Source organism: Lithobates pipiens, unplaced genomic scaffold (genome assembly GCF_037356315.1).
Source record: "Lithobates pipiens isolate NorthernLeopardFrog02 unplaced genomic scaffold, aLitPip1_a1.2 Scaffold_1, whole genome shotgun sequence".
Lineage (NCBI taxonomy): Eukaryota > Metazoa > Chordata > Amphibia > Anura > Ranidae > Lithobates > Lithobates pipiens.
Genome location: NW_027507685.1, coordinates 163,056,282 through 163,069,939, shown reverse-complemented (window position 1 = coordinate 163,069,939; position 13,658 = coordinate 163,056,282). Strand labels below are relative to the sequence as shown.

Below are 13,658 nucleotides of genomic sequence, written 5' to 3'. Positions count from 1 at the left end.
ACCCAAAAGAAATGTTATATTCTATAGCCAATATTTAATGCAAATATTGCTGTCTGGTAAATAACACTGTCTTTATTATAATGAAAACTTAGGGCAGACCAGGGCAATCTATGGCCCCAGGACCACAACCGGCCTTTTTACTGACAAGCTCATAGAGGCCTGCTGACAGATATCCATGTGCAGAGTTGCAAAAACTAAAAAGTGAGAGCCTGAGGAGCTGTGTGATAGAGGGGTGAAGCTTGGTTCTTGTGGGAGAATGCTGCCTAGGAGACATCCCAATGTTCTTCCAACACTCTACTACCTGGCCAGGTTCTTCTCGTGTTAACGTCTGCTTGCTGCAAACCCCAAGAGCCCTGCACCTGTTCTTCACTCCAGGTCAGGATCTGCAGTCACAGGGCATTTAATAGGCAGTAAGGATTATATTACCACCTCACCGCCTGATTTAACCCTATTTTAAACCTCTGCATTCCGACTTAAAAATGCTGTGGCTGCAGTATGTGAATGTCAGAAACCATGAATCAGACCGAGACAGAAGTGCAGTTTTAATCACACTTGTTTATTATTATTAATAATAATAATAATAATAATAATAATAGTAATAGTAAAAGGTAAACAGAGCAAGGTAGTCAAACCATAGCCAGAGTTCGGTAACCGGAACGAATAGTCAGACAAGCCAGGATGTCTGGGAGCCAGAGATCAGCGAGAAACCCTCTGCTTTGAACTGGATCACCCACAAATCGCCGGGGAAGCAGAGCAGAACTAGACATACCTCTTACAGAGGTAGTATTCGAGGCGGGTGCCTGAGACTGGAGCAGTAGCAGGGATGGCCTGCAACAGAGGTTGTACCGGAGCAGCCACAGTGGGAGATTCCAGATGAGCCATATGATTTAGGAGCATCTGTATTGCTAAGGCAAACTGATCCATACGGTGATCCTGCTCATCCAACCTGGAAAAAATATTACCAAGAAGTGGATTGACTGCATCTCCTGAATTCATGCCCTTCACCTACTGTCAGAAACCATGAATCAGACCGAGACAGAAGTGCAGTTGAGATCACACTTGTTTAATAATAATAATAATAATAATAAAAGGTAAACAGAGCAATGTAGTCAAATCATAGCCAGAGCTCGGTAACCAAAACAGATAGTTAGATAAGCCAGGACATCAGGGAACCAGAGATCATTGTACTTCTGGACAGGCCAGGAAGTCAGGCAACCGGAGAATCAGTATAGTGGAACAGCAAGCAGGATCAGGAACCAGAAGGGACATCAGCCAAGCAAGTCTTCAACAGGTACACAGAAGAGAGTCTCTGGATGTGTTGACCACGGTGAAGGCAGAGAGGAACTGAACTGAACAGCTTACGTAACCAGCAGGACTGACAAACAGGATATCATCATCAGGTGAGTCACTGTGGAAAAGATTGGAGCTGGCAATTAACTGACAGCTGAGCAGCCTGCAATGAGAGGGAAGGGCGGAGCCCAGCCCTGACAGTACCCCCTCCTCAATGACCCCCCTCCTCAATGACCCCCACCAGGTTTGAGGGGAAAACATCTATGGAAGGAACGGAGGAGGACAGGGGTATGTACAGCCGAGGATGAGACCCAAGAGTGTTCCTCCAGACCGTACCCTTTACAACGCACCAGGTACTGTATGCGCCCACGAAACCTACGGGAGTCAACAATGGACTGCACCTCATACTCCTCATGATTCTCAACCTGTACTGGGAGAGGACATGGAACTGAGGTGGTAAAGCAGTTGCAGACCAAAGATTTTAATAAGGAGATATGGAATACATTTGAGATACATATATTAGAAGGAAGGTCTAAAGCGTAAGCCACTGGGTTAATCCAGTAGAGAATACAGAAAGGCCCAATAAACCAAGGTGCCAAATTCAGTGAGGGAACACGGAGTCGGAGGTTGCGAGATGACAGCCAGATCCTGTCCCCAACCTGGTAGGAAGGTGCAGGCAGGCGTCTGTGTCTGTCAGCATGGAGTCTGTAGCTATCATTTACATGTCGCAAAGCCTCCTGGACTTGTGCCCAAGTGGAACGAAGACCACGGAGATGCTCCTCTAACACAGGGATGCTCTGTGGAAAAAATGAGTCAGGCAACATGGAAGGTTGGAAACCATAGTTTGCCATAAATAGGGACAATCGGGAAGCAGAATTCAAGGCACTACTGTGAGCAAACTCCACCCAAGGTAAGAGGTCTGACAAATTGTTATGATGGTCAGAAATATAGCAACATAGAAACTACCCCACAAGGACTGGTTGGCTCTTTCTGTGGCCTCATTAGACTGTGGGTGATACGCAGAGGAGAAAGAAAGCTGAATTCTCTACTGTGCACAAAAGGCTCGTCAGATCCGGGACACAAACTGACTATCCCTGTCCGAGATGATCACCCTGGGTAGAATATGTAAGCGAAAGATCTCCTGAGCAAAAATGGAAGCCAGTTCCTTAGATGTGGGCAACTTCTTAAGTGAAATAAAATGAGACATCTTCGAGAACCGATCAACCACCATAACAACCAACATAACTTTCATCCCAGTCAAAGTCACGTGTGTTGTGATGTAACGCGTAGGATAGCTTGAGACAGACAGACACCGGAAGAGACGGTCAGGTACGAGCTCGGCGCTTGTTTTTACATTGCGTGATCTACACACAAAAATGTGAGTTCTCGATTATTATATTAATAAAACGTCATCTTTGTTGTAAATATACTACACCATGGTGGGCTCTTTATCCTCCCTTTTTATATCATGATACATTGAATATGTGAGCGATCATAGATACCCATTCAGCGGAAGGAAAAGGAAGGATCCCCTCTGGCTCTGCTTCAGACAGATTAGGAACGTGCAGGAACACCACAATCCGAAGGGATTAAACCTCCCCCTACCTCTTCTACATGCTGTTTGCCTCACAGCAGTAAGGTAATCATTTAGCACAGCCACGAGTGTCAGTGACACTGAAGACACGTACCGCACTTAAAAGTCACACTGACACTGGATATCATTGTATTATCACTCAGTGTTCCTTTAAAACACTGCTACACTTGCACTAGTTTGCACAGTGGACCCCGAAGAGCTCCTTATTTCACTTTGGACTTTATCTCATCTATACCCACCTGTTGGCATCTTTTCTGCATATTTGCACATTTTCTCTATTTATTTGCACGTTTTTGCACAGAGTAGTATTCATATACTCTGCTTATTTGCACATATATTTATCTGCACCCATTTGGATTGCTGATTACATTTGTTCCTTATTTTTATTTTTTTTTGCACATTATTGATTAGTATTTATATTCTGCTTATTTGCACATATATTTATTGGCACTCAGTTGGATTGCTGATTACGTCTGTATATCTTGCACATTACAGATTACATTACAGATCTGTACAGATTTTGCACAATAGCACTTTATTGCAAAAGACATAACTGAACATTATATATTTTTTATATATATATTTGTTGTCACTCAGATATATGACAATTATGCTATGACTTTCAGAGAAGAATTTTAGGAGTGCAACACCACTTACCATTTAACATTTTTATTTATTTGGGTAATAGTTTGACCCCCTACGGTGTTTGCAGCACCTTAATTAAACACTGATATTCCCTTTTAGCGTAGGAGTACTTACTTCATATGGCTAGGGGTTTGTTAGTGTTTGGGAGGCGCAAAATATTTTTTTTCGTTTGGGATTTATTTTTCATGTGGGGGTTCTCATTCTAAGCCTTAACAAACACAAATGACCTTGTATGTATTGTAGGAGGAGGCTATTTTTTGTTTTGTGTTAAAATCTTGCAGCTGTAATGTAGATTTGTAACCTCTCTAAAGCCGTACATCTTTGAAGCAGCATTTTGGATACATGCTACAGATGCACCACTTTACAGGTAGAGTAAGCACCCCCCCCAAGTTACTAGCTTCTAAGCAATTTTGCATTTTTAAAGGTACTTCTCCTTGTTTCATTTTTGGGGTTGTCCAAATTGGCGACATTGATATATGTCCCTTAGGGTGGGACCTGGGCCCCCATACCCATTTTATGGCCAATAACTAGAAGATAAGCCAGCCAAATGGGGACTAGCAAAATGAACAAGTCAGTTTCCATAGACTGCAATTGTATTTGTTGTATAACTTTTGCCCATGTTAGGCTTTTTGTCCCCCTGGACCGGGGGGTGTTTGTCCCATCTGTAATTTTGTAGAATGCTGGATGATGTGCTTAATTTTGGACAAGGGGTGGCTTATTTTGTGTTAGCTGTATTTGGGTTGGTCTGGGCATGCTCAGAGACTTTGCTTTTTTTTTCTTCTGCTAGATGTGAACAGCACTTGGATGTTTCTGGGCATGCTCAGAGAGTGTGTTTTTTGGGTGAGTAATTTAAGGACAACCTTAACAGGTGTATTTACTAGACATGTGCATTCGTTTTCGTCCGAATGCATTTTCGTCCGAATTTCAGCTATTTTCGTTTTCGTTTTGACAAACGATAACGAAAGCAAAGAATCCGAAAAACGAAAGATCCGACATAAATAAATGCTTTATTTTTGTTTTCATTGTTACAACAGTTCGATATAGAATAGGAGATTCGACGTGACTCTGACAATAACAATCTGTCTATAGAACCTGTGGTCGAATGTGCCTAACCTTACCTCTATTAGTCCAAGATTATATAGAGAAAATATTCGACAGAGAAAAAAGATTTGACAGAGAGAAAAGATTCTGCAAGTTACTGTCCTAAAAAGTGTTTGGGGAACCGGGTCCTGCCCCAGGGGACATGTATCAATGCAAAGAAAAGTTTTAAAAACGGCCGTTTTTTCAGGAGCCGTGATTTTAATAAGATTAAAGTGAAACAATAAAAGTGTAATATTCCTTTAAATTTCGTACGGGGGGGGGGGGGTGTCTATAGTATGCCTGTGAAGGGGCGCATGTTTCTGGTGCTTAGAACTGTCCCTGCACAAAGTGTCATTTATGCAGGAAAAAAAGTACTTTTTAGGACAGTAACTTGCAAATTAGTCTTCAAAATTAGCACTTTAGATTTTGAACGTTGGAGTCCCCTAGACTTTAATAGGGTTCTAAAGTTCACAAGTATGCTATATACTAGCTCCGTCGAATCTTCTTTATACATTCGACAGACACCATAAGCATTCAAAGACAGATTCGACTGTAATTCATGATTTTCGGGCGAATGCAATTTTTGAACGAAAAACAAAATAAATAAAAACGAATTTTGGGAGTAACTAAATAAATTAATTTTTCGGATGAAAACAAAATTCCGAAACGAAATATTTTACTCTGCACATGTCTAGTACTCACTTTGAAGTTCTGTCTCTACACTGGGTGAACTTGCAGTTTGTGTGTTTCATGGACTGTGCATGTGTTTTCAATTGCCTCATTAGCACGCAAACCTACTGTATGTTATATAAAGCTTGCAGATAGCATTCTTTATGTTGCCCTGTTGCCCTGCAAAGAGGCAAGATTGTGTGTGTGGGGCTGGCAAGAGAGTACATTTGGGTGTACTTATAGAGTTTGGAACACATGTATTTTCTCTTTGTATTTTGTTTGTTATGTCTTTGCAAACCAGTTGTGTCTTAGAGCAAGTTTTTATTTTTACTTTGGTTTGTTGTAATTTTTTTTTTCTTTGGGGGGGATATTTTCCCCTGAAATATTTTTGATGTTGTCAATTTGTGTCATTTGTAGGTTGTTTCACTTTTATTTAATTGTCTGTGCTGCATTATTTTGCAAAATCTTCCTCAAGATATTGTGACTAATTGTTTAAATCCTTAATAGATGTCTGTTTTTGGGCACACTCCTGTTAATTTCCTTTGCAAAATAGTCAAACCTCTTGACCATATTAACATAGATGTGTTTTTTGCTTTCCTTGCTCTTTTCCAAATCCTGTTTTGTTGACCAATAAAACTTGTAGCAAATTGTTTTTTTTTTTTTATGGTTTTTTTTTTTCAGATGCATGCTCAATCCAAGTAATGCATTTTACCTCCCCTCCCCCAACAACTTTCATGCAACAGATTTCCCAGCTGCAGCTTAACTAGGTTGATTGGCATGGCAAAACAAAAAAGGTGTGATTTGTCTAAAAGTACTTTTCTGGGGCTTTCATGGTAGCATATGCATGGATTGTGCATATCCTGCCATGGAAAGGGAACCAGGAAAGGAAAATTAGAGAGGTAAGTATTCTTAACCTCAGTCCTCAAGTACCCCCGACAGGACATGTTTTGGGAATTTATCTTGGCTAAAATAGCTGTCCAAAAGACCAAGCCATTGACTGTGATCTAAAGCACCTGTGCAAGATGCAGGAAAACCTGCAAACCATTGGGGGTACTTCAGGACAGGGTTGAGAACTACTGATTTAGAGCACTGAGCTCAAATCTAGCTCAAGACAATCCTATTCTAATTGTGGGCATTTGAGGGAAACCAAGTGAGTGTTAGAACCCCTGCTTGTGTTTTTTTAGGTTGGACTTTGTGTCCCTTTTCTGAAAATTGGCTGTGACAAGAAGTGAAGCCAAACAGGAAGTGAGGGTAAAAGCCTACCAATGTCTTTCCTTGGGGACACACAGGTCAATCTAACTAGTGTCCCCATTAGTCAAATTGCACTCTAGCACTTTGTTGTGTACACCACAAATTATTAGGTATTTTGGGTTTATTAAAAGGCAAATCCACTCTGCAATACAAGTGTACTGACTGTAAATCTGAGGGAAAGCACTGGTGATTTTATCATCCAATCATGTAGAAGCAAAAATGCTGGTTTTTATTCTCCTTGCATGTCCCCCTCATTTCTCCAGCAACTGCACTTCTAAGTGCACTTGTAGTGCAAATTGGCTTTGCCTTTAGTAAATAAACCTCAAAGTCCAAGATGCCTAATCATTTGGGGTGTACACAGCAAAATGATAGAGTGCAATTTCCCTAATGGGGAAGCCATTTTGATTGACCTGTGTGTCCCCAAGGAAAGACATTGGTAGGGTTTTATCCTCACTTCCTGTTTGGCTATGTGACAGGAAGTGAATACATTTGAAGGAGAAACTGGCAAAATTTGCGTGTTATTTTCAACCTATCAGGGGTGCAGACATCCCCGAAAAACTAACTCCTAATCCCTCTGCACTCGATCCCTAAGCAATAAGAAAGGATTTCATTTAGTTTAACTTTGCAAAGACACATTTCTAATTTCAACTGTGATGCAGGTCAATGGCCCATTTATACCTTGTTTAATAGAAAACACCAGTTGCCTTTCACTAGAAACATTTGTTAGTCCAGTCCTGGAAATCTGCATCCTCTTTACTATTAATTTCCCTAAAAATTGGGTTCCTGCAGCTCGGTGCGCCAAATGCATCTAGATGTGTGACCGCTGTGCATGTGAGATGTGCAACTGCTGTGTGCACAGAGGTATGTACCCGTGGCGCATATCTGGTTCCCAGAAGTGGTGGCCAGCACACAGGAATGACATCACGCCCCTACAGGAAGTTGCTTGTACTGCTGCTAATTTCTTCCCACCACCATGCCCCGCTCACTGTTCTCTGAGGAAGAGATGATCCTTATTTGTACATAAAGAAAATTATTTTATTTTTTTTTTTAACATGGGGTGGTGGTTGTCCCTAACACATGTTCATACATACATATTAGGGTCAATTTAGACAGGATTTGATTTACCTACCAGCATGTTTTTAGAATGTGGGAGGAAACTAGAGTATCTTTAGGAATCCCACTCAGGCACAGGGAGAACATGCAAACTCCAGGTGTATGGTGTCGCGGGTGAGATTCAAACCAGTGACCCTTTTTGCTGCTAGGGGAAAGTGCTAACCACTACACCACTGTGCTGCCCAAATATAAAATATCTATAAATGTAGGTTCTTGTGTCCACCAGCAGAGAGAAGTTGGGTAGATGCCACACACTCAATTCTGCAGGCATAATAATGGCCTAGCACAGGGGTCATCAAACTACAGCCCTCCAGTTGTTCAGGAACTACAATTCCCATCATGCCCAGTCATGTCTGTGAATGTCACATTTTTACAATGCCTCATGGGATGTCATGGCACATCTACATTCCAAATTTAGCACTTAAGATAGTCATACACTGTGCAATCTGATTAGCCAATCTCTGTCCAACTCAATATTTCGGCAAAATAGGTAATAAGATGACAAACTTGAATAATTAATACAAATTATAGGAAATCAAACAGGCTTTTGCACTAAATCGAATTTAGTTAAAATCTGATTGCAGTGTATGGTCACATTTTAAAGATCAAGAAAATATAAATTTATTGGGTTTAGAAACACTTCTCTGTTCTTTGTAATAAAGATTTGGCTCAAAATAGAAAAACACATTTCAAAGATATATTAGAAGTAATAGGAATGAGATTAGCATCAAAAGGGTTAATTAACTGAGAACACCTACTAATTGCCTAACAATGAGATTAAATTAACCAATTGTATTAGGTGTGCGCTATTATCAATGAGAAAAGCGCAGTTACCCTAGCACCAGTTTACATATTTATTATCGTTTTGCGCTTCAAAGTGCACCGGTTCGCACGTAATGACTTTTCCAGCGCACCAATTAAGGTATGAACTGACGCAATGCATTCTTCTTAGTAAATCTGCCCCTGTATGTAGCAATGTAGGGGCTGGCAGAAGGAACCACAACACACAGCAGAGGACCAAGCACCTGTCCCTCTTGAACATGTGCCGGTTATTGAATATCTTTCAGCAAGCTTCTCTCTTCACCATATCAGAGCTCCGTGGTGTGGGTAAGGGCACATCAGTATTGTTTTTTTTTCTGTTATGCTGGATGGAATTATTTTAAGTTTTTAAAAATAGCAACATAGTTGCTTTAACCACTTCAATACAGGGCACTTAAACACCTTCCTGCCCAGACCAATTTTGAGCTTTCAGCGCTGTCGCACTTTGAATGACAATTGCGCGGTCATGCTACACTGTACCCAAATGAAATTTTTATCATTTTTTTCCCACAAATAGAGCTTTCTTTTGGTGGTATTTGATCACCTCTGCGGTTTTTATTTTTTGCGCTACAAATAAAAAAGTACCGAAAATTTTGAAAAAAAAAATGTTTTTTTTTGTTTCAGTTTCAAAACTTTGTAAATAAGTATGTTTTCTCCTTCACTGATGGGCACTGATGGGGCTACACTGATGGGCACTGATAAGGTGGCACTGATGGGCACCAATGTGGCACCAATGAAGTGGCACTGATAGGCGACACGGATGGGCGACACGGATGGGCGACACGGATGGGCGACACGGATGGGCGACACGGACGGACACTGATAGGTGGCACAAATTGGCACTGATAGCTGGCACGGATGGGCGGCACAGGTGGGCATAGATAGGCGGCACAGGTGGGCATAGATAGGCGGCACAGGTGGGCACAGATAGGCGGCACAGGTGGGCACTCATAGGCGGCACAGGCGGGCACTCATAGGCGGCACAGGTGGGCACTCATAGGCGGCACAGGTGGGCACTCATAGGCGGCACAGGTGGGCACTCATAGGCGGCATCGGTGTTATAGTAATGGATGCCAATCAGTGCCAAACAATAATGCATGCCAATCAGTGATGCCCATTGTGGCCACTGATTGGCATCCATTATGGGCACTGATTGGCACCCATTGTGCTGACTGGCACCCTGGTGGTCTAGGGAGGATTATGGATTGTTATTACCTTTTCCCTGGTGGTCTAGTGGTGTCCCTGGTGGTCCAGTGTGGGCATCCTCGGGGGGGCTGTGCTGATAATCGATCAGCACAGACCCCCCCTGTCAGAGGAGCAGCCGATCGGCTCTCCTCTACTCGCGTCTGACAGACGCGAGTGAGGGAAAGCCGATCACCGGCTCTTCCCATTTACACTGTGATCAGCCGTGATTGGACACGGCTGATCACATGGTAAAGAGTCTCCGTCGGAGACTCTTTACCGAGATCGTAGTTGCCGGGTGTCAGACTGACACCCCGCAACAACGATCGCCGCGATGCGCGCCCCCGGGGGCGCGCAGCGGCTTATTATCCTAATCACGTCATATGACGTCCGGTTAGGATAATGAAACCACTTTGCCGCCGTCAATTTGTAATAGGGCGGGCGGCAAGTGGTTAAGAACTCATTCACATGGTACAGAAACGTACACAGGATGTTGTCATTAGAAAGCTGGCATAAAGATCCTGAGAAAAAATGGACTGTAGTGCTAACAGTTACATACATATGTCTATATAGGCTCCCAAGGTTCTATTCTCGGACCTCTCCTATTTTCAATCTACACCTCCTCCCCGGGTCAGCTGATAGCCTCCCATGGCTCTCATTGTCATTTCTACACTGACGACAACCAAATCTATCTCTTCACCCTTCAGCTCATCCCATCAGTCTCCTCATGTATCACTAATTTACTAACAGACTTATCAGCCTGGTGGCCACACCACTTCCTCAAATTCAACCTGTCCAAAACCAAGCTCATAATATTTCTTCCCCCATATGCCTCTTCCCCTGACTGTCGAGAGCAATGGCACAACCATCCACCCGCCCCCCTATATATAGTATCTCACAAAAGTGAGTACACCCCTCACATTTTTGTAAATTTTTTATTATATAGTTAGTAAGGTTGAATAAAGACACCAGTCCATCATGAGTGTCTACAATTGTCCCTATCCCTGTACATTGTACATCACAATGGTTCCCTACCCTCAAGGATCCAAGGTCCCCACCCCATTCATATACTAAGGCAAATTACTATTATTTTTTTTTGGACAGAAGCCAATCAACCTATCAGCATGTCTTAGGAATGTAGGAGGAAACCTGAGTACCCAGAGGAAGCCCACGCAGGCACAGGGAGAACATGCAAACTCCAGGCAGGTAGTGTCATGGATGAGATTCGAACCAGCGACCCTTTTTACTGCTAGGTGAGAGTGCTAACCACTACACCACTGAGCTGTTGTCATGTGACAACACTGAAGAAATTACTTTGCTACAATGTGAAACAGTAAGTGTACAGCTTGTATAACAGTGTAAATTTGCTGTCCCCTCAAAAGAACTCAACACACGGCCATTAATGTCTAAACTGCTGGCAACATAGGTGAGTACACCCCTAAGTGAAAATGTCCAAATTGGGTTCAATTAGCAATTTTCCTTCCCCGTTGTCATGTGACTCGTTAGTGTTAAAATGTCTCAGTTGTAAGTGGGGAGCAGGTGTGTTAAATTTGATGTTATCACTCTCGCTCTCTTATACCAGTCATTGGAAGTTCAGCATGGCACCTCATGACAAAGAAGTTTCTGAGGATCTGAAAAAAAGAATTGTTGCTCAACATAAAGATGGCCAAGGCTATAAGAAGTTTGCTAATTCCCTAAAACTGAGCTGCAGCACGGTGGCCAAAACCATACAGTGGTTTAACAGGACTGGTTGCACTCAGAACAGGTCTCACCATGGTCGATCAAAGAAGTTGAGGTCACGTGCTCAGCGTCATATCCAGAGATTGTCTTTGAGAAGTAGACGTATGATGAGTGCTGTCAGCATTGCTGCAGAAGTTGAAGGGGTGGGGGGTCAGCGTGTCAGTGCTCACACTCCTTCAAATTAGTCTGCATGGCTGTCGTCCCAGAAATAAGCCTCTTCTAAAGATGATGCACAGGAAAGCCTGCAAACAGTTTGCTGAAGACAAGCAGACTAAGGACATGGATTACTGGAACCATGTCCTGTGGTCTGATGAGACCAAGATAAACTTATTTGGTTCAGATGGTGTCAAACTTGTGTGGGGGCAACCAGGTGAGGAGTACAAAGACAAGTGTGTCTTACCTACAGTCAAGCATGGTGGTGGGAGGGTCATGGTCTGGGGCTGCATGAGTGCTGCCAGCACTGGGGAGCTACAGTTCATTGAGGGAACCATAAATGCCAACATGTACTGTGACATACTAAAACCAAGCATAATCCTCCCCTTCGGAGACTGGGACGCAGGGCAGTATTCCAACATGATAATGACCCCAAACTCACCTCCAAGACAACCACTGCCTTGCTAAAGAAGCTGAGGGTAAAGGTATTGGACTGGCCAAGCATGTCTACAGACCTAAACCCTATTGCACATCTGTGGGGCATCTTCAAACAGAAGGTGAAGGAGTGCAAGGTCTCTAACATCAACCAGCTGTGTGAACTTTCTTCTAAATAAAGATATATGCTGCCACATTTATAAAGCACAGGGTCCTACAATGTGAACCTGTTCCTTGGCTTAAAAAAATGCAGCTCCACAGCCACAAGAGCATATAGGGCACCTTCCTCTTTTTCGGCAGGATGCGACTAAAACTTAAAAAGCCCATGAAAATAGGTGATTTGGAGCAAGATGGCTCATGCTAGTCCACATTCAATAGTAAGTGAGGGGTTCCCTGCGAAAAGTGGAAATTCTATTAAGATGCCCATAACATTGAGTGATTGTTGCTAGATGTTATCAATTTAAACTCAAATCATAGCAGCATCTTACCTTCAGAAGATCAATTTCCTTAATACAATCTTGTCTTGCCTTGGCATCCATCATTTCAAATATCTGTAAAAGATAACATGCTTTTATCAATTATCAGAACTGTATTAAAAGCATATAATAAAAACACTTCTAGGTGCAATTGCATCTGCTTATGCAGTACATTCATAAATATTCAGTAATGTACGTTTGAAATCAAATGTGTTCACACTGTGTCTGTAAATTGGATTAACCACTTGCTTACTGGGCACTTAAACCCCCCTCAGTCCCAGACCAATTTTCAGCTTTCAGCGCTGATGCACTTTGAATGACAATTGCGCGGGCATACAACACTGTACCCAAATGAAATTTCTATCATTTTTTTCCCACAAATAGAGCTTTCTTTTGGTGGTATTTAGTTACAGCTCGGAGTTTTATTTTTTGCTAAACAAACAAAAAAAGATGCAAAAAAAAAAAAAAAAAAAATCATGTTTAATAGTTTGTTATAAAATTTTGCAAACGGGTCATTTTTCTCCTTCATTGAAGTGCGCTGATAAGGCGGCACTGATAGGCTGCATTGGTGGGCACTGATGGGCTGCATTGGTGGGCACTGATAGGCTGCACTTGTGGGCACTGATAGGCATAGTTAAGGCGGCACTAATAGGCACAGATAAGGCGGCACCGATGGGCACAGATAAGGCGGCACTGATGGGCAAAGATGGGCACAGATAAGATGGCACGGATGGGTGGCACGGATAAGTGGCACGGATGGGTGGCACGGATGGGCACTGATAGGTACCACAGATAGATGGGACTGATGGGCACTGATAGGTGGCACTGATAGGTGGCTCTGATAGGTGGCACTGCTGGGCACTGATGGGCGGCACTGCTGGGCACTGATGGGCGGCACTGCTGGGCACTGATGGGCGGCACTGGGGTGCAGCACCTTTGAGGCAGATTGGGTGGCACTGTGGGTGGCACTGTGGGTGGCACTGTGGGGTGGCACTGTGGGGTGGCACTGTGGGTGGCACTGTGGGGTGGCACTGTGGGCATTATGGGCACAGACGGGGGGCACTTACTTTTACTTTGTTATATTTCAGGATGGCACTGCGGGAGGCAGGTGGGCACTGGCAGGTGGCATGTGGTGCCTTTCATTGCTGGCCGTGATCGGGACTGATGTCCCGATCATGGCCGCCGGTGATCGGCTTTTTTTTTTTCTCCTC

General features: G+C 43.1%; 1 protein-coding gene across 4 annotated transcripts in view; it reads right to left on the bottom strand.

The window, feature by feature from the left end:
* Positions 1 to 13,658, bottom strand: part of NEK6 (NIMA related kinase 6) — a 345,952-nt gene that overhangs the window by 120,307 nt on the left and 211,987 nt on the right. For all 4 annotated transcript variants that reach the window (XM_077478833.1, XM_077478836.1, XM_077478835.1 and 1 more), the window contains one exon: positions 12,460 to 12,522. In XM_077478833.1, coding sequence (XP_077334959.1) covers positions 12,460 to 12,522 — 63 coding nt within the window. The remainder of the gene's footprint in view (positions 1 to 12,459; positions 12,523 to 13,658) is intronic.